At 43.1% G+C, this 20,464-nt stretch overlaps 1 protein-coding gene across 1 annotated transcript in view; it reads left to right on the top strand.

The window, feature by feature from the left end:
• The first annotated feature begins 2,845 nt into the window (after nucleotides 1–2,845).
• MCTP2 (multiple C2 and transmembrane domain containing 2) overlaps nucleotides 2,846–20,464 on the top strand; it is a 107,471-nt gene continuing 89,852 nt past the window's right edge. Inside the window, exons 1-3 of the mRNA XM_064456166.1 lie at nucleotides 2,846–3,376; nucleotides 8,072–8,134; nucleotides 9,298–9,406. Coding sequence (XP_064312236.1) covers nucleotides 2,903–3,376; nucleotides 8,072–8,134; nucleotides 9,298–9,406 — 646 coding nt within the window. The 5' untranslated portion in view covers nucleotides 2,846–2,902. The remainder of the gene's footprint in view (nucleotides 3,377–8,071; nucleotides 8,135–9,297; nucleotides 9,407–20,464) is intronic.

Here is a 20,464-nt window from a genome sequence, read left to right as displayed (position 1 = left end):
GGAACAGGTTTCTGGTCGTGGTGGAGATGCGTTTCTTCTGCTTGAACTGGGGAAGTGAAAAACGTGGCAGTCTGTGGATGGCTGATGTCAAAGCGCATTTGCCCTTCAGATTGTATTTACCCGTTCCTCAGAATAGAACAGATTGTGTATTTATTTTTATTTGTGGATTATAACCATCAATTGGATTAATTTGCAGCAGGAGCGTGGGTGTAAAGGTCCAGAGGCAGAGTATGGTCAAACTCTTTGGTGACCCAGGGATGGGCTTGTTTCTTCTGTGGCCTCAGTTCAGGCAACCTGGTGCTCCCTATGCAGCAAAGATCACCACCGCGTTGCCCCAGCGCGGGGGCTGCCAGGCGGCGGGTAGCTGGAGCCACCCCTGCTGTCTTGACCAAAGCCTGGAAACTTTTCCCCTATTTCCCCCCCCCCCCCCGTGATTTTGCCTTGTTTGAGGACTCTGCTTATTCTGAGTTAAATGCAAATGGGTGTCAGAGATACAGTACGGTCCCTGCACCATCCTTGCTGAGTGGGCATTTCTATTCAGCCACTGAAGGAATGTAACTGGAAAAAAAATTCAACTGGGGGAAAGTAACCGGAAAAACCCACAGGAACAAGTCCACTGCTAGGAAACAAAAATCTCAAAGCAAACAAAATAAAAATGACAGCAGTGGGTCGTCAAAATGAGAGGGGTGGAGAATAACAGGAAGGGGATAGGAAGCAGTAAGAGCCTTGGGAAATGGATGTTGTGAGCTGGGGCCTGCCTTTATTTACAATACCTTTATTTCAGCAGGCTTCCATGCATGTAGGTGAGCAAAGCATAGAGCACTGGCAGTAGATGAGTTGTTTAAATGAGTCCCAACGGTGGTGTTTCATAATGTTTTGTGCAAATGTATTTGGCCTAATAATTTCTGTAACTGCCATGTGATGTAACGCTACCAAGGAGGCCTGCGGCTGCTGTGTCAAGTTTTCATTTAAAGAGGGAGGAGCCCACGTGAAAGCTATCAGCTGACGAGAGCAAATTCATCCATGTCTCTGAGCTTGCACAGGGCGTCAGATGCTGCTCCTACATGGGCATTCCTACCTCTCCGGTCAAATGTGTTAGGGTGGTTGGCATTTCTGTTCTTCTCCCCCTGTAAATCTGATCACCTTGCACTTCATCCTGAGTTCAGTAAGAAAAGAAAGCCCCGTCATGCCTTTGTGTGCCTCAGATCTTCCTCTGTGAGGTTCAGAAAATTGTTTTTGCCTCCCAGTGATGCTGTGAGGGGAAAAAATAATTTCAGTTTGTCCGTGTGCAGTTTGATACTGCGTCTGACTTCTGGAGATAGGGGTGAAAATACTGTGTTAAGCTGACATATCTATACTAGCATGTCTTCCTATTTGGGGAAAATTTGTTATTGCCTTGTGAATGCATGCAGTGCAATTAAAGCTTATTGGTTTTTTGTATTGAATATAATGATGCCGATATTAATCATTTATATACCAATATAAAAGGGGGGAGGATTGTGCAGCTTTAGTTACATAGTAATACAGTTAAAGGACTTTTTGTAGGTGCCTGAACACTCTGCAAGTATGGTGGGGTTAGTCATAAAATTATTTAAAGAAGTTACTAAGTAACTATCTATACAGCCTCATTCAAACTAATGAATGTAAGAGGAGATTTCTTTGAAAGCAGGCAGTGATTACTCTATCTGGATTCACTCAATGGTTGTACTTCTATTCCCCTTTCTGGCGTGTTCCCTATTAATTAGGAAAACAGTGGGATAAGTCATTTTTGGTGAACTATGCAACTGTTAGAATGTAAATACGCTGTGAGTTTTGGAAGCAGCAGGCATGTAGTTATCGGGTATATGTTTATAAGGACATAGGTATATACTGTAATCTCTGTGCGCGAGTCTTTGGGAATGTAAATGAGTAAACCTGCAGGTTTCATCTGCTTTTTTTCTTAATGAGTTTTGATGATGATTTGACTATCTCTGCCTCACAGAATGAGGATGGTTGCTCAGCTGTTAACCACGAAAGACGCTGTCCGTGAGGATATTCCTGTGCACAGAGGTGTCCATTCAACCGATCCCTTACAATGCTGATACAGTAGGTGATTTTGTTTTGGCTCTTCTCTTCTTGTCCCTCCCTACTGTACAAATGCTTAGGATGAATCAACTCAAAGACGAGACCACCAGGTCGTCTTCAAAATCTGTTAGTGATCCATCCATCCATTTTTGGCCTCATTTTCTCTCAATTGCCTTCTTTATGAGGAAAATTAATTCCGCAGTGGGTTAACGTAAGGGAGTGTTTGGGGGTCTCAGCTGGGATTTCTCTTGTCCTGTGTGTCCTCCTCAGCCACTTAGTTTGTGGAGCTGTTTTTCATGTTGTGCTTGTCCACTAAGATGTCATGCAAGAATCCGTGTAGCCAAAAAAACCTACACAGGCTGCAAAAGCATCAGCAGAAATTATGGTGCCAGCTTTGCCAGCATTTTTCGTGTGCTAGCATTATCGTGATTTAACTCCCATCAGTAAACTTTGTACAGAAACAGTTTCAAATTGGATAAATCTTGAATTTTTGCAGATTGGGACTTGGCAGCGGAAGAAATATAATGTCTCCGCTTAGCAATCATAAAGCAGTGGGCAGACATTGCATTTTAGTGTAGGATTAAATACTTGTTCTGGCTGTTTTCCTCCTAAATAATCAAACCTACCCACCAGATTGTATTTGGAAGCTCTTGCTAATGTTTTAACTGTTTAGAAAAAAATGACTGAAATTTTCAAGATGAGACAACGTGAATCATAATCTTCAGCAGCTGTTCACTTTTGTGATTGACTTGCCTTCTTCCTATATTCCTTTTAGTCACCCTGGGAATCGCTGAAGCTGTTTCGTGCAGGAGGCATTGCTGAGATTCCCCTTGCAACAATGGATTTGGATAAAGCATCTGTCTGGGGATCCCTGAAGCAGAAAACTAGACCGTTCCTGCAAAACCTAAGTGTGAAGAAGACGAAAAGGAGGTCTAGCAAAATAGTGGAGAGGAAGGTCCACTCCTTGGACCGACGCCTCAGCGTGTCGGTACCTGACATGCTGGAGGTGGAGACTCTTACGGAAGAAGAAACAACTTATTCAAGTACTCGGGTGTTGTCGAGCTGCTCCCCCAAGAGCTTCTCTAGGTCTGTGGTGTCCCTGAAAAGCAGAAGCGCTTCGGTGAGGCCGGTGGGAGAGGACTGGCCATGGGCGCCCCAGCAGGCGTCACGCACGGAGGTGACCGTCACCCACCCAGAGACGCAAGCCGCAGGCAGTCCCGCGTCCGAGGCGAAGAGGAAATCCAGCAGCGACCTCTTTGAGCTGCTGCAGAGCACCCGCCTGAGCGCTGCGCTGTCGGACGAGGGGGCAGAGGTAGGTGCTTGGGCATCAGCTGGGCTCAGCGGCCACCGTGGGTTCGTTGTACTTCTCATTGTCTGGGTTATAAAGAGATTCAAGGAATGAATGGGGGATAAAAATAAGCATAAACCATACATGAAATAAATTTATGGAGACTGATTCAGATATCCTTTCCATTAATCTGGAGCTGCAATATAACCCCTCTCCATTATTTTTTTTAATTTTGGCAAGGTTGTGATATTTCAGAGTAGTTGGAATTGCCTGCTTACGTTGGAAGTTGTTGCCACCCTCTGAGCTCTGAAATGTGCTGCTGATACTTTTGCTGTAGTATTCTTTTTAGTTAATGTAGCTTTACCAGGATTGCTGTATAGCAAAATCAGCTTAGCATCTGCCCACTCAAGATCCAGCTGAAGGCAAGAGGTGAAAGATGAAAGATGATGGGTGAGTGAGGTGAACTCTGTCTGTACCTAGAAGTAACCACAACAAACACGTGATGGGCTACAGTGACCAGGCAGCGTCGTGCTCAGGGCTGTCCTTTGGGTTTGTGTTGTGCTTAATTAGAGAAGGTGCAAGCTCAAAACGTTTCCTCTGCATTCCCTCTCTTGTCCTCCTCCTTCCCTTTTCCCCCAGCCCCGCAGTCAGTATTTCTGTGGCTGGACATACTGTCCCATGAACAGGAGGATCAGAGTCTAATGTTTCAAATCTGGCATGAAACGGTAATTCCTGCCTGGCCTGAGCAAAGCGGGGGATGCTGTGGGGATGCTGTGGAGTTGCATGATGGCTTTGTAATACAGACAGCAGGGGAAGATTGTGGCTGCATGAAATGTTTTAGGTGAAATTTATTTCATTTATATTTTGTGGAAGCGTATCTCCTCCTGTTGAGTTTTCACTGGGAAGGTTAAGTTTTGAACTTTGTTTTGAGGCCTTTTCCCCCATAACCAAGGTGCTGCAGTTATGGCAGCTGCTTTCCTTAGTCATCCGAGATGCAAAAATGGGAACACATTTTGGTTTAAAGTCCTCCTTCGGGAGTGGTGATTCCAAAGGTCAATTAACACTTCTTTAACTGCACGTTCAACATGATGGTTACTGCTGTTACGGGGACAATGGTCCTTTCTGCTACGAAACTGCTTGTTCTGCATCTCAAAGGCCTGTATTCTTATCAAATCAGTGTTAGCTCCTAGTTTGTTGTGATGCAGATGTTAGACTGGTAGTTACTGACCATCACTTCTAGATTAGTGTTGCTAAATTAACACGTCAACTCCCAGGAGTGTACAATTATTCAGAGGTCTGTGTAAGAAAAATAGCTAAAATGGTATATAATTTTGTTTCCGTGCTTAAACTTTACTCAAAAACTGTGGCAACTCAGTATATGGTAGATTGGACATTACGAACATGTCATTATTTTAGGGCTTTTTTCAGGTGGTTTTAGTGATAGCAGCAGTTCGTTCCTGCTGTTGTAGACCAGAAACTCTAACCTAAAATTTACCATGGCAGGACCAAAGTTACTCCTAAATCCTGCTTTGAGTTTGGGCAAACCACGTGCTTTAGGAGAAGGAGGTACCTATATAGTGATGGAATGGCTTGACTTCAGGTTTCCTCCAGATGCACAGTCTGAGCCTGGCTTATTCTCTGCAGCATTTAAAGCTTTCCCAAATTGTGTATTTGTATACGTGTGTGTGGGTGTAAATCATTTAATATTTACTTTTATACCAAATCACCTTGCTATCTGAATGTCCTACCTTCCTTCCTATAATCTGCTTCTAATTACAACTTTTAAATGCAGAAAGATTTTTTATTTTTCTAAAGATTACATAGCAGAGAGTGAAGCAAAGAAAAGTAGAAAAGAGATAAGGAATATTGAAAAAAAAAAAGTTGAATTTGGTAAAACCCTCAATTTTCAGCTTTTCACGTACTTCATTGAACAGCTACAAGATTTGTACTCGGTGGGCCTCGGATGGGACAGTTTATTGCAGAGGTTATTGGTCTTCTAGTACTGGGTGGGGTTGCTGTGAGGAGCACGACAATAGCGTGCGTTGTTCTTTTGTGAGCATCATTCACTAATCAGTGAGGTAAATCAGAAGGAAGGCAGATCCCTGGAACAAAACAAACTAAAAAAAGCAAAAATGTAGGTTGAGCTTTCTTTCCCCCTGAATTGCTTGTCACATGCCACCTACTCATTTCCTGGTTATCTTTGGTCACCCATTATCATCAGATACTTTCCGCGACTCGTGCATATGCTCAGTGTGGGCTTGTGGTTTTTACACTCGTCTAAACTCTCAGTACAGAGCTGTCAGTGCTCAGAGCGTGCCATCTTCAGTAAAGGCTCTTGCCACAGGCACCATATTTCCATTTGCTGAGATAGTTACTTTATCTGTTCCCTGTCGCAGCCCGGCTAGGCAAAGCTGGAGGCTGAAGAAGCAACTGAAGTTGCATTGATTGATTCAGGTTGCAAAGGGCACCAGTAATGCCACTTTTTGCAGTTGGGTTTTGTTCGTGGTCACGCATCATTGCTGAAGTGCTCTAACACTGCTGCTTCATCTTCCTGCTAACACCTTGCAGTGAGTCACAGGCAACCCTTAGCCTCGTCCCGTTGCTGATGCACTCAGTGCCCTGGTATTTTGAATCATTCTACCACAGAAAACAAGACGAGATAAAGGCTGTAAATCTTGTCAGGAGGAATATTTGATTGATTTTTTAAATATATATGGACTCTTGATTGATTTGTTTTTATACAGATGCATTTGGGACTGTGACCCGCTTGGTGGATGTGGCCACATCCGTTTATACTTTAAAGTTCAGAAAACTGACTGACTGCAGTCAGATAAAAATTCAAGATTTCAGGACCATATTTTCAGCAAGGCTTTGGTCTCTATTCAGTGTTCTTATTGCAATTAGCTACCTAGAATAATAGCAATTTACATTATATGGAGCTAAAATGAAAAAATGAGCGTTTTTATTTAAAATTGTAATCTATGTTCAAAATCTGTCAATGTAATGCAAGTGAACAAAAAGCAGAATAAATACCAAATCATAACTTTGAGGGTAGATTTTTTATTATAGATTATATCAGGCTAGCAGATAGGGTACTTTCTTATTTTCCGTACAGTTCTTTGATTCTATGTTTATGTCATGTAAAACAAGCTGTAAAGAGAAACCGTTACCAGTGCCAATGATGGTGCCTGAAGGAGATTCCTGTGAAGGCAGAGACTACGAGAAAGACTAGGTTTAATGCACACAAGTGAGATTTTATGCATACTAGTCAGGAAATTCAAAGTTAGGGTTCCCCTAGCAGCTGTAACTCAGCTCTGTTGTGCGAGAAGTCTCTTCTGCTGCTCTTTATGATGATAATTTTTCTACTTTTAATGCGTTTTTGCAAGGTGGCCAAGTTACAATTACTGTGGGAACCATAATGTTAAATTTCATCCGTCATGCAAGTGAAATTTTACTTGCAATACTGGATTGCTGTACTTCCCGATAAGTAATAAATGTCTTTGGGGGGAGGATGAGGAGGAGAAGAATTACACAAAAGCATATTTATATTTATCTCAGCATAGCAATATCTCTGAGATTTATGATCTTTGGTGCAGGAGGTAGTTCTTTATTTTTTTTTATGTTTGTATAGTGCTCCACACAATGCAGCTCTCATCTGAGAGATTTGGATGTTACCACACTGCACATAATAACATTTTCACATGAAGATCGAATTCCACCTTGTGTGCATTTCAGTAGACCGAGGTTATTCTTAGCATAAATCTTTGTATTTGAATGGGCCCTGCCTGGCATTAGACCAAAAGGGTTGCCCAGGCACGTAGGTCCTCTTCAGCTAAAATGATGATCAGAGACTGTTCTAGCAGTCAAAATAGCATCAGAGGTGTCTTCACCGACGAATCGCTTCTGTGCGTCCAGACAGTCTAGACGCTGTGCCACCGTAGCCTCAAGTTTTTCATGAGTCAGTATTTAGGAAGAAATGTTTTTCTTCCTCTCGGATGCTGGGCACTAGATAAAAATTCCTTGGATCTTTCAGTTATTGCAGAAAGCGGGGGGAAGTACATGGCCAACATCTTTTTTTCCCCTTTCCCTTTGACCATTTCTTTCTAACTTTCCCGTGGAGCTTTTCCTTTTTTTTTTTTTTTAATATAAAACAAAACACAAAAAAACCAAACCAGAGCAAAACTTTTCCTGGACCTTGCCTTTTGGGTGATGAAGGAGAGTGTAGCCAAGTGAGAGAGCAGCTGGCTCTCCAACCCCAGGATATTGCTGCTCCTGCCCACCACTTCTGGCATTTTTAATTTCGTCTTAGTGAGGGTACTTGGAGATTCAACAAATAAAATTCTGCTCAGGAACAGGGGTCAGCATTACAGTGCTGACTGATAAGTCACCAGATGCAGTAACCTTCAGGCATCAGGAGAGTTCATGGTAAGGACCTTCAGCAATGAAAGCACAGGTCACTACTGGGGAGGAAAAGAATGTTTTCCAATACTGGAAGATGGCACTTATATTTTTAGGCTAAACTCAAAAAACTGCGTGTAGTTACTGTAAAACAGGAAAAAGAAACTTATATCTAAATTATGGAGGGGAAGGCTCTATAAGCAGAAGTAAAAGAATTTCACTGGTTGCATATACGTATGAGTTCTTTCTTGACTGAAACTAGGAGTATTTTCTTGATCCCTGTATTACTGTTGTCTAATTCATTGTATTTTTTTTTAATAGTACCCATGTGGAGAAATGGATCTAGACTCTTCTACATCATCACAAATTTTTGATGATCAGATGGTAAGTCCTTTCCTTTTAAAGCATTCTGACGCTTGATCAGAAGAACAGTTTATTTTAGGTTTAGGTTCTTTGCTTCTTACAAATTTAAAAATGAAGCAGATGAAGCCTCTGTAGATCCCTCCAGTGTGGCTTTTTTGGTTTGTTGGTTTTTTTTGCTTGTTTAGTGGTGGTTTTGTGTGTTTTGTTGTGGTGTGTTTTTTTTTTTTTTTCTTAATCAGTAGTGCAAAGCAGTTGCTAATGTTTTAAACAGCCCCAAATGTTCTGGATTTTGTTTTTGTAAAGTGTTCTATAATTTCTGTGTTGTGCTGATAACTGCTGAAAGCATCAGCATAAATACTCAACTAGCAGCCTAGGAACAAACTGGATTAAAATAAAGACAACAAATACTATAGCACGGCTCTAGGGCTTGATGGACAAAAGAAACACTTTTAGGGCAGCCCAAAAAGGTATTGGCAGTTTTGACGTGTGCTCGTCTCATGTAAAGCATATTTGCCTATCCCGGATGAACTTCTCTACCTTTGCCCTCTGATAACCTCTCAAGTGCTGTCCAGAGGCTGTTTTCACTGAACGTGCTGGATGATGCTGATGCTGAGGCGCGTAACCCCGGCAGCATCTCTGATGAACGAGAACCCTCTGGAGTTTGCTACTGCCAAACCTGCTAGCTAGCACTGCTCGCTGCTGTGCTTCTCTCTGTTGGAACTGCGTAAAGAAATGCTGTCCTCGGTAGCTTTGTAAACACGTGCTTCCTCATGAGGTATCAGATGAGTACGAATGGGCTTGAGCCTTATGGGTCCCTTCCAACTTGAGATATTCTATGAATGCACAAGAAACAGCTAGGAAAAAAAATGCAATAAGTTGGTAGGATTTGGAAAACCTGTGCATGCATTTATGATTGTTAATATTACCGCTCATTTTCAGGTATAACCCTCCTTGTGTTACCCCTTGCTTCTCTGAGCGTACCTGTAGCTGATAATTAGCTCTCTGCATAATGAAACAAAGCCTGGGAAAGAATTTTTTTTTTTAAATTTTTTTTTTTTTACTTTCTGTAAAAGCTTGCCTTAAGGAAAAATGAGAACTTTGTGCAAAACAGAGAGAAACCCTGCTTCAGTCACGGTCTGCTTCAGGAGTTGTGCGGTGGCGACTGATTTCTTTGTTCTCCTTAGGCTCTAGAGGAAGCAAACGACTGCTTGAGTGACCTGCCCAGCCCCTTTGCCTACCTGCTGACCATCCACCTGAAGGAAGGCCGGAACCTGGTTATCAGAGATCGCTGTGGTGAGCCCCACCTTTCAGCCAATTTCCTTTAAAATTCACATTGCTCTCCTTTTACTGGCTTCAGTTTGGCAGCAATTGGCTTTTTTTATCTCTGATGCAACAAGTCATTAATTTGCGTCCCCTGCCTGGGTCAGAGCACTCAACAATTGGGTTTATCCACCTTAGGTACACAGGGGAGGGAGCTGCCCTCTGCTTGCTGTTCCTCCCTTGCAGCTGCAAGGTGCCTCCTTGGCTGGACTTAGCATCTGTACCTGTTCAGGAGCTGCAGAGTGATTTCTGAGAAACAGTACTTCAGCTAAAAAAAAAGAAAAAAAAAAAAAGCCAAAGGTTATTTTGAAATTTATTAAGTAATGGAGGTGTTCTAGGTGTGCTTTTTAGGTTATCTGCAAAGATTTTAATAAAAGGGAAACCATGGCAGCAGGGCTGTGAGCCAGCAATCTGCTCTCTAATCTGGGGTGCAACCTAAGGGGGACAACATTTAAAACAAAAAAAAAGAAAAAAAAAAAAAAGATGTCATCAAACAAATTAGAAGAGTTTTGGGGAATTCCTGGAAAAACTGCGTGAAAGTGCCCGCTGTTAGCCTGGCTTCTTTTCAGGCTGTTGCAACAGAGAGTAAAAGTGCTTATAAACAGCCGGTTGGTCATTTCTTCACTTGCTGCGGAGGGAAGAGCTGTCCTGCCGGAGGCTCTGCGCAGGCTTGCAGCGCTCTGCAGCAGCAGCTGCTTCGGGGCTTTTGATCTGGACCTGTCAGAGAGCTCTGCCATATGTCCCATCTCTCCGCATTTTAGATTTATTCTTTATTATTTTCTTCTGCATGTAGAAACAGTTCAAATACTTTTGCGTTGCAAAATGCATGAGCAATTGCTCTGAGGTGAAGCAATAGGGTTTATTCATACAGTTTTAAAGTGTGCACAGCTCGCAGCCTGTGAAACTTTGCATCTAGAGGGACCCGTACGGATTTAGAAACCTTGAATGGGGTGTTTGTTTTTGGGATTTCCCTTATCTATTACCTCAGTTAACTTTTTCCATGCTGGTTTTTCATGTCTTCAACAAACAGTAACTCCTGGCCAAGTGTGTGCTTGGTTTTCCTCCCAGCTCCCTTTTGGAAGGAGTGAATGAGTACTTAGATTAAGATCTTTACTCTTTAAACAGAAGCATGGATTTCCTAGCAGTGTAGCAGTTTGTCAGATTTACTAGCAAGCTGCACAAGCCAGGACACGTCCAACTGCTTGTATGGAAAAGGTGCTACAAATGAGCAATTCCAGCAGAGTAGTATTTCTAAAGAAGACGAAGCGTAGTTTGCTCTAGGCTGTGTTTTGTTGCGTAAGAAAGCAAACGCTTGTCTTAGTGAAGCGTTGGACAACACAGTGAAACAACGTAAGCAAGGGGGGAAAAAAGGTATTTTGATGGTCTCTGTTGCTTTGGGGCAAATGACCACTCATTCAGGTATGTGAGGTGGTGCGTCATTCAACAAAACTCCTGCTTTTGTTTGCAGAGACACCGAGAGGGAGAAAAATAGTGATTTAATGATTATTCTTCAGTCACCATCATGCTGCAGTGGTGGCTCCTTAAAAAAACAAGCATGCCGCTGATGCACATCTTTGTAGGTCTCTGCTGTCGTGCTGGTTGTTTAGGATCTTTGCGTGACACTCAGGCCTGACCTGCAACCACTGCGCTTTTTGCAATGGGCTTTTAAACGCGGGAAGCTGTCACCTTTGCTCATCTCTCCAGCATGACAAAACCTCAAAGAAAACTTGTGGGCCAGGAGAATGTGACTTCCCTCTTCTCCCCCTACCACAACGCCAGATAGAGCCGCCGTGCTGGGGTGTACAGCCTATTCTGAATAACCTGAATATAGGAACATGCTGTCCGCAGCCCGTGTACCCTGCGAGTCAGACTGCGGCTTGGGCTGAAGGCCAGCTCGGCCCCATTCACGTTTTGGGAACAGCAAACCTCTGGAGCTAACCAGGCAATGCTGCCTGACGCAGCTGGGAGGGGGTGTCGCTCCCTCGCCCCCATGGTTTTCTGTGTGCAGCGAGGCGCTGGAGCTCCCCAGTGGGTAATGCTGAGCTGCTGGTCCTGTGTTTTATGTGTGTGCCGGAGTTTGAAACCTTCTCTGGTCAGCCTTGTGTGAGCAACGGCAAAAATGCGCTGGTTAAGCAGGAGCGGTGGCAGAGTGTTGGAGTGCGTAGGCAGGAGTAGCCATGTCCTTTTATTCAAATAAAGTGGTCATAACTAGCGGTAACTTCTTTCCTGGTCATGGATGGAAACTAACTCCAAATACTGTGTGGAGCATGCTATACATTAAATAACAAAATGTTCACATGAAAATCTCAGTTTGAGCGAAAAGTGTATGCCAGCATCTTTAGGCTAGATCGGATTTTACGTAAGTTTTGTAAGTTTCCAGAATTTTGGTATCGGGTCGTTACCATCTCAGCAATTGCTCCGAAAAAGCCTCGAAGCCGGCATCAGACCCATCGGTTTACTTTTTTTTTTTTTTTTGGGGGGGGGGGGGGAAGTTCTGTATCTAATCAAAGATAAAGAAAAGGTCACTTAAGTGTGGTCCCCTACCCTCTTCTCACGCCTGCCCTTACTTGTACGCTTCCCGACCGCTCCCACCGAGGGCCCCCCCCAGCGCGGGCCGTGGTTGCCCCCTCGCGGCCGCTCCCCGCAGCCGCCGGAGCCGCGGCCGGGGAGAGCCGCGCATCTGGGCGCGCATCTGGGCGCGCATCTGGGCGCGCGTGCAAGTGTACCGGAATAAATCGAAGGTGCGTGGCAAAGGAGAAACGTTTCTGCCATTGGAAACAGCTGTTGCTGAAAGCTCCTGGTTCTACTCAGCAAATTCACGGGGCTCTCCCTGAATTTATTCATGATATGCTTAACAGTTATTAAGTAGGAATTAATTACACTTGGCCGAGTAAAGGTGAGCAGTAGTTCTGCTGATAACTGCAAGCTATAAAACCAGCAAGTGACTTTACTTTTTCGCAGCTTTCCAGGTATTTCTCCAGACTTTTTGACTCGCTAGGTACTGCTCTTTCCAGGATATGTTCCCTTCGGTGTGATTTAATTTCCTCCTTGCTTTACCAGATCTTTATTACTCTTCCCCCCCCCCCCCCCCCTCTTTCACACTGTTCTTTATCCCTTGTTAACATCTACTCTTTCCTATTTTTCTCTTCACTTTTGTCTCTTGCTTTGTTTTTTGTCTGTCTGCTGTGTCTCTCCACCCCCTGACCTTCTGTAGCTCCTCTCCTGTACCCGCTCTCTCTAGAGAGGGTGCAGTGCATCAGCCCAGGAGCCTGGCTCAGCTGCGTGTGCTCCCTGTTGCTTCCTGTAAAGCGCATAAGCAATGCAGGAGGAATGTCAGAGTCACAGTGGTTTTTACTCCTCGCCTTTTTTTTCTTTTCCTTTTTTTTTTTAAGTGTAAGTGGGGAAAAAAGGCCTCCATACAGCAACACCCAATATATGTACTTGGGCAAGAGCCCTGTTAGAGCAGGATATTGGTTGTAGCAGAAAGGGGAGAGGCTCTGAAAAATCCCTCTTTGGGTCAAAATTGCAGCGTCCCCTCTTAGGGATGCAGGACGAGAGAGGTGTTACCTGTTAGTCATCAGTTGCTTGGAGTCTAATTTATTTGCTTCTCATTGCTTCTTGGGATAGATTCTAACTCAGTCATACTTTAGGAACTAAGCAGGTGGTAGGGTGTGCTTGGCAAGCGCCGTTCACGTCGCCTGCGTGTAGCTTTGGTGCTGAATGTTAGACGGTGCGTGGGTCCCATGTTTACAGTTCTTGTAGCTGATGAACCAAACACTGAAGGCTAGGGATCTGTGTGTGTATATACAATACCAATAGTTTGGGTTTTCTGTACTTTTTAAAGTATTACTGTTACTAGATGAGTTTGTGATCTATGTAGTTTTAATACTCTAAGCGCTAAGGAAGTAGAAATGTATTTTATTAATTAAATATCTGTGGAGCACTGGTAGTCCTGCAGAAAAGAGAGATAATTATATTTTATTTGGCTTTAAAAAAATATTGAAGCATTCTTAATCACCATTGCTCGAAGTGTTGCCATTTTGTTGCCCCCTTAGTGGTTTTATGGCCTTGTTGAGCCTTTTCTCGTGAAGCTCCCAACTTCCAACTCCACTTGCTTTGAACTGGGAGAGGCCGGAGCCCATTTCTACTTGCTGGTTCGCTTTCACAGGGCAGGGTGAAGCTTCATGCTTGTTTGAGCCAGTCTAATGAAACCTGAAATGTCCTGCTCCCTCAGGGCTCGGAGGTGATCTGACTGCTGCCTGTTACGAGTCACCTTTGCACAACAGCGATGCTGTGGCACAGCGCAGCAATATGATGCCACAGCTGTAAGGAAGTGTTACCTTCCTTGAGTTGACAAACCCAGCTCTACTGCTGCAAAAAACCCCGGAAACTGGGTCTTGAGTGCCTGTTAAGGGTGAGAAGCCCCTCCTGTTTCCAAATCCTGTACTTTCAAGGTTTGGGTGTATTTTTTCATCTGTTGTATGGTGTGGTTACAAGAAATATGTTTCTCGGATGTGATGTCAACTGGTGAGTGGCTGTGGTTGCTATTTTTTTTTTTTTTTTAAACCCTCAACTCTGTTGCTTGAGCCTGAATTTTGTGTCTCTCTTTTCCACATGGTCTTGTGTCTTCTAGATTTTTACAGGATCTTTGTGCCCCTATCTTTATTTTTTTTTTCTTTTGGGTTTCCCTTCTTGCTTCCTGTTGCTGCGCTATGGTTTTGCTCTCATTTCTTTCCTCTCGTGATACGGCTGAACACACGAAATGAGCAGGGTGGGTTGCAGGAGTACAGAAAGTGCTGTCACCTTTCTGGGTGCATCCTGCCTCCCCTGTCCAGATCACAGCATCATCTGCTCTCACATCTAACCCCACCCACTGCTGGTCCTGGTGGGCTTCTGGAGCTGGCAGAGAGGCCCTGCTGCTCAGTTGCATGGGCAGCTCCTCACATCAGTGCCAGCTGTGCCAAAGGTCAGTCTCCCAGGGGCAAAATAAAATGAAAGAGGACAAAATAGCATGTCCTTTTAAGCTCTATGCAGCAATGAACCTGCAGTAGCCCACTGCTCGCGGCTCTGGACTATCAGCTGCCTGGATCCATGCTGATACCGGGGTGCTGGAGGAAGGGATGTGTTTGTGCTGTGCTGGGCGTTTGTCAGCCTAGAGCCAGTCCATTGTTTGGAAAGCAAATGCTCAGAGCAATTAGGCTGAATCGCTCCCTGCAAACATGCTGATTAATTTAGACTTCCTCTGTTTTCAGGGTATCTGCAATTAGATCATTAGTCCTTCAGATTTATTAATTATTGAAATGTATTAGGCAACTTTTCACACTTCTTTTTGAAAGGCGTAATCATGGCTAATTTACAAATGCTAAGAATTTGAATGGTGCTGGGTACTTATTTTGATGTTTTCTGGATCCCGTGTAGCTCTGCGTACAGCGGCTTGTGCTGTGAGCGTTGGTGTGCAGCAAGTCCAGCTTCTGGAAGGTAAATGTGTGCGGCTGAAACCTTGCCCTTACGCACGGTGATCCCTGCAAGGCTCCCTCCGGGGCTGGCCCTGGGACATGAATGCACAATTAAGTTAAAACAAAAGCGATTAATCCAACATGTGTCTAGCACCTTTAGTAAACTAATGGCAGGTTAAGAAATACAGGGATGGCAGCACTGGGAGAGAATAGGTAGGGCCCAGAGAATATCCTATGACTCTTCTTTTGTAGGTAATTGTAATTTAGATAACAGGTTTCTTAAACTGATCAAGCTTTAGCAGTTGCCAGAGCTGGCTCTCGGGGCAGCTGCCTGCTGTAACAGCTCATACTGGGTCTTTCTGGAGCCCCTATAAGGAGATTTTATAAGGGCTTTTTATTTTTTTTTTAAGAATAAAACGTGCAACTGTTTACACCCAAGGTCCTCAGTGCTGGCTAGTAACGTAGACGTGGCTTCTCCCCTATCCTGGCGCCCTCCTGCGTGTTCATACCCGAGCCCCGACTGGGAATGCGGTGTTCAGTTAGACCTGTGGTGTTTCGGTAGGGCCTTGGGTTTTTTCTTCGTTTGTTTATTTTAGCTGTTTTTTTTATTAAGCACTATTTCTGAAGTGTCTTGCACAGAACATCCTGAATCTGTTCCTTTCATTCTATTAAAGTTCATATCAGGCTTTCCCCCCCCCCCCCTCTTTTTTCCCCATCAACTGTGGGTTTGTATGCATTCTTCACGCTTCTGGTCTCTTTGATTTATTGTTTTTTGTTGTGGTGGGTTTATTTTTGGGTTTTTTTGCTTGCTTGTTGGTTTATTTTCCCTTGGAGTCTATTGGTGATGCGTGTTTCCAAGCACTGTTTCACTTCCATCTGGCCATGTAAAACTAACTGGGCACAAAAACTTTCAAAAATTACCTGAATTTCCTGCCAGCAGAATACTTTTTTTTCCAATTTCCTCTTTAAACCTTGATCTCAGCTATTTCACTACAAGAATATAGTGGTTTCCCACTTGAAAAGTGTGTGTTCCATTTTAAAGTGTCTTTTGCTCCTTGTTGTAAATAACTTCAGTAATTCTATTTCTAGGAAGATTTTAAGAAATTTGTTCTTTATGTGCATATAAAATAAATCCTTAATTTCCTTCTTCAGATTAAAATTTAGGTTTTTAACCAAAACTTAAGATGGTCTAGGTTATATTTCACACTGTTCTTAGATTTTTTTTTTTTCAGGATTTTAAGGCAACTTGGTGGTATTTTTTTATTTATTTATGTAACAAGACTCGATTCATATGCTACAATTCCAGTAAGTTTGCTGTTATAATATAGTGTGTGGTCTGAAATTATATTAAGTCTTCTGGTTTTTTTTTTTGGTTTGGCTTTTTTTCCCCTCGTTATGAAGCAAGCGTGTGATGGTATTAAACACTGTCGATGTGATACATCTCGTGGTAGCTGCTAGAGGGCAGCAGTATCCATTTAAAAACACCATTAACAGTTTCTTGGGCTGCTAAACCCTGTCCTGCTGGTGTGCCCCAGCAACTTTTGCTCACTGAAGCTTGCTCAGATTTTAGCTGATGTTTGGTCTGCCTGCACTCGTTGCTTTTTAGTAGTCGTGAAAAAAAATAGAAGTAAAATAGATATTACAGAAATGAATTCAAGGGAGCATCGCTATTGAGATGCATGTTCTTTCTCTAATCAGAAAACAGGTCTAGCTGATGGAATGATTTATTTTTTTAGAGGTCATCCTTTCGTTTTAGTCTTACTGTTTTTTTTTTTAGGCTGAGAAGTAGATGATTCTGTTCAGTTTTTATATATTTTGTCTATATCTTTTACTGTGTGAAAACCTTCTTGTCATTGCGTAACATTTAAATTAACCTCAAAGCATCACGCCTTGGTTTTCCCACCAGAGAAGTATTTTTCTTGGGCTAAATCGTCAGCTGGTTTCAAGAAGTTGAAACCAGTCAAAATCAGTCTTCTCACGTTACCCTGCTGACACGTGGTTACAGCTGATGTGACCGAGATGACCCGGTTCAGACCCTGCATTGCAGAAGAGCCTGGATGCACGTGCTTAAAAGTTGGCTTGGTTGCCTTCAGTAGAAAATGGCTGCTGAAAAACATTATTTTTTAAAATGTTTTTAATGGCCTGGCTTCTTCAGAAGACTATCAGGTGCCTGTCATGCTTAAAAGAAAACTATAAAAATATATCCTTTTTTAGACAGGTTAATCTCCAGAATCACTAGGCACTTGTTTGAAAAGTTGTGCTTTTCTGGCTAGATTGTAGATTGTCTCTAATAAATAGCTTTTAATAGATCCAGACATCTCTTCGGTCTTGAATCTAGAGGGCTTCAAGCCTTGAATTCAAATTCACTTAATAATTTGCAGTCTGTGCTGTTTGTCCTGTCAGCCGGGGCTTCTCCACCTGGCTTATTTCTCATTCCCTGTCTCCTTTTTAACCTATTTTGATCACCTGGACACAATCTGGGGTATCTTAAAGAAAAACAGAAACAGGCACCCTGAGCCAGGGAGGTACAGGAGCTTCGTCAACATCCCAGGAATAACTTGGGGGAAGCCGTGAAGGCTCCAAAAGGGGCCGGTAGTGCCACATCATTTCTCTCCTGGCCACGCAGGTCCACCCGACCCAACGCCACCGAGCTCCGGTGCGCGCCAGCTCCCGCCGCGGAGGTGAAAGTCCATCTGTTTGCCGGCGCGGACGTGTCAGCCCGTCATTTGTATGATCCCGTGCCGCTGACCCCTTTCCCCCGCCTGCCTAGTTGAGATGTTACCCCTCTGACAGCCAGACAGGCGAGCGCCGCCGAAACCCGTGCCCCTCCGCAATTATTTTCCCTAACAATTAACGCCGGTACTACCTTGACACCTTTTCCTTGTTTGGCTTTTGTAAACCACCATCCCTTTTTCTATTAATTCCCAGCATTAATATTTTCTTTCGCGCGAGTGCCGCCGTTCACCCGTGAAACAGTTTGAACATTATGTAGCTGTCAAGATAGCGAGGGATTACCCAGTGTGCCTTGCCGGAGTAAGTGACACCACTGAGGCCCCGGTTTGAGATGTTTATTTTGAGAGTAAGCTGACAAGCATGAAGGCCTGATCCCAGAGTGGCAATCTTATTTAATTAAAGGCCTCTTTTTATTATAGCTTTTTTCCCACCTCACTGTTTTTTATATATTTTTATATAAATATATATATTCCTTTTATATACACATATATGGCTTTTTATATATAAATATATATATGTATATGTAAATATAAAGGAAGACATTATTTTATATATATTTTTATATATGTGTGTGTGTATATATATATATATATATATAAAAAAACCCACGAATGCTTGCTGAAGCCTGAATCACATGAGCGGTGCTGGGCAGCCCTTCCCCCTCTTTTATTTTCCTTTATAACAACCTGGAAAGCTTTCAGGGCAATAATGCAATTGGGATGCTTACTTAGCTATAGTCTTCTTGCTTCCCATCCTCAGGAAAAGGCCTTGGAGTTTTTTACTTGCAGATGTTGAACTTGCTGGCTGTTTGCTTTCTCTGTCTCCTCTTTCCCTCGCTCTTTTCAGGTTTTGCCCTCGTTCGTGCGTTTTCTGTGCCAAACCCAGATGAGTTATGGCCGCCGACCACCTGCCTCCTTCACCCTCGTCATGCTTTCATTTCATCAGTCGCTTTCCTTGTCTCAGCCAGTTGGTATTTCATGCACAGAATAGGTTGTGGACATTATGACTATTGTTGTTATTTTTAATAACACAGCTTGCTCCTGCTTATCCTGTAAATAAAAAACCAGTTCTTTTGTTTGGGTTTTTTTTCCTCTTTTTAAAGGAGCTGGAAGAAACTAACAGCAGAGAGCTCAATGCTGTTATTTCTTAACCTCTGCATCCTCAGAGGGCGACTGCCCATATTGTGGGGCTGCGGTTTATCTGTGTGTTCCCACTCGTTGTGGAAGGTGTGCTGGCTTTAAGCTCTGCATGTTCTGTAAAAATATAATCCTAGTTCTGAGAATTATTCTAGGGAAAGGTCTAGCTCTAAGACACTGGAAAAAATGAGAAGCTGCCCTCTGACTTCCCTGGCTTTGGATGAGGCCCTTATTATTATTATTCTGTCTTAGAGGAGAAAGAAGAGAAACTTCTCTTTAGGTTTGCAGTATTTTTAACAAAAAGGGGTTGATTTCAGCATTTACTGTTTAGGAAAAGGATCAGCTGCAGGTAGTGTTTGAAAACCAACTGCTATTTTCCTTCTGTGAATGAAACACCCTTTAAGTTCAGAACCGGCCAGGGCTCTACAGCTCTTCCCTTTTGAAATTAAAACAGAATAAAAACTTTCTATAATTCTTAAAAATAAGTCTGATTGTCTCAGAAGCACAGCTCCTTACACTACTATGTAAATAGTACGTTCCGAATAGATGCTAACACGTAACTATTCTTCCTTGAGTCTAAGTCTGCCTTCACATGACACTGATCAGAGCTTTGGGCGTTTAAATATGGATTTTTCACATTCTCGCTGTTTCACCAAACCAATGACAAGACTGAGTATTGGTCTTACGCTGGGTTATCCTGAACGGCCATGTGTTTGTCGGCCAGTATCTCAGTAGGAAGCAGGGAGGACAGGTTCAGGTTATATCTGAACGTGAAGTCTGGGCTAGGAGTTGGTCTTTTCCTGCCGGCAGCCCCCACTGCAGGCTGGGGGCAGCCAGGACCATCGTGTTAGCTGTTATTCTCCTAATGAAATCGAACTGTTAGGAGGGAAGTTTAATTCCAATATAAGGTATAATACAGCCAATATTGAATGACAGATGAACGGCACCTGCGATCAGTTAATTGTACATGCTGCAACTCTTCAGTTTTGTTCTTTCCCTTATTTGCAGCCTGTGAGATTTTTTTGCGAAGTCTGTCTGCGTTGCTAAATCAACCGTCTACTTAAACCCTTCAGGTACCTTGTTCCCTCTTTTGTACGGTGTCCTGCACAGTGATTGGTGTTAGTGCAGATGCCACCGGTTTAATAACAATAATAAAAAGTTGATTCCCTCTTCTGTTCTCCTTTGACAGCTGCAAGTCTTTCTATTGCTGCCGAGTGGCACGAGCCTCACACTCTGTCCATGGACATCTGCTCCATAAAAATATGGGCCGTTATTGCCATGGCAAATCGTGCCACTTGGATTAACTAATGTGTTACCTGAATATTGTTTGTTGTCTTTATGGAGTCTGTTCTGTGTGTGGTTTTTAACCTGAGCTGGTGAATAATGTCGGTATTTTTTTCACTGAAACTTGAAATTTGGTTTTGAGTAAATTGGCAAGTGACACCAGTAATGAAAACCTGATGGGTATTTTAGCTATTGTTACTGGTTTCCTTGGAGGTCCTATCCAAGTAACGATGCTTTTGAGTTTTGGTCGTCTTACGTATTCATATTCACAGGATCACATTTCTCTCTTCTGCTGTCTGTGTTGTTAGTTGGCCTGTAAATAGTCCTTCATCCCTGCTTCTGGTTGCTCTTTTCCCAAATTAAAATGCTAACTAAGCTACTAAAGAATAAGTAATGTTCTTTAAGAATAACACGGCAGAGAT

This window comes from Phalacrocorax carbo, chromosome 7, assembly GCF_963921805.1.
Source record: "Phalacrocorax carbo chromosome 7, bPhaCar2.1, whole genome shotgun sequence".
Lineage (NCBI taxonomy): Eukaryota > Metazoa > Chordata > Aves > Suliformes > Phalacrocoracidae > Phalacrocorax > Phalacrocorax carbo.
Note: the sequence above shows the minus strand (reverse complement) of the source record. Positions and strands in the feature narration are given on the sequence as shown.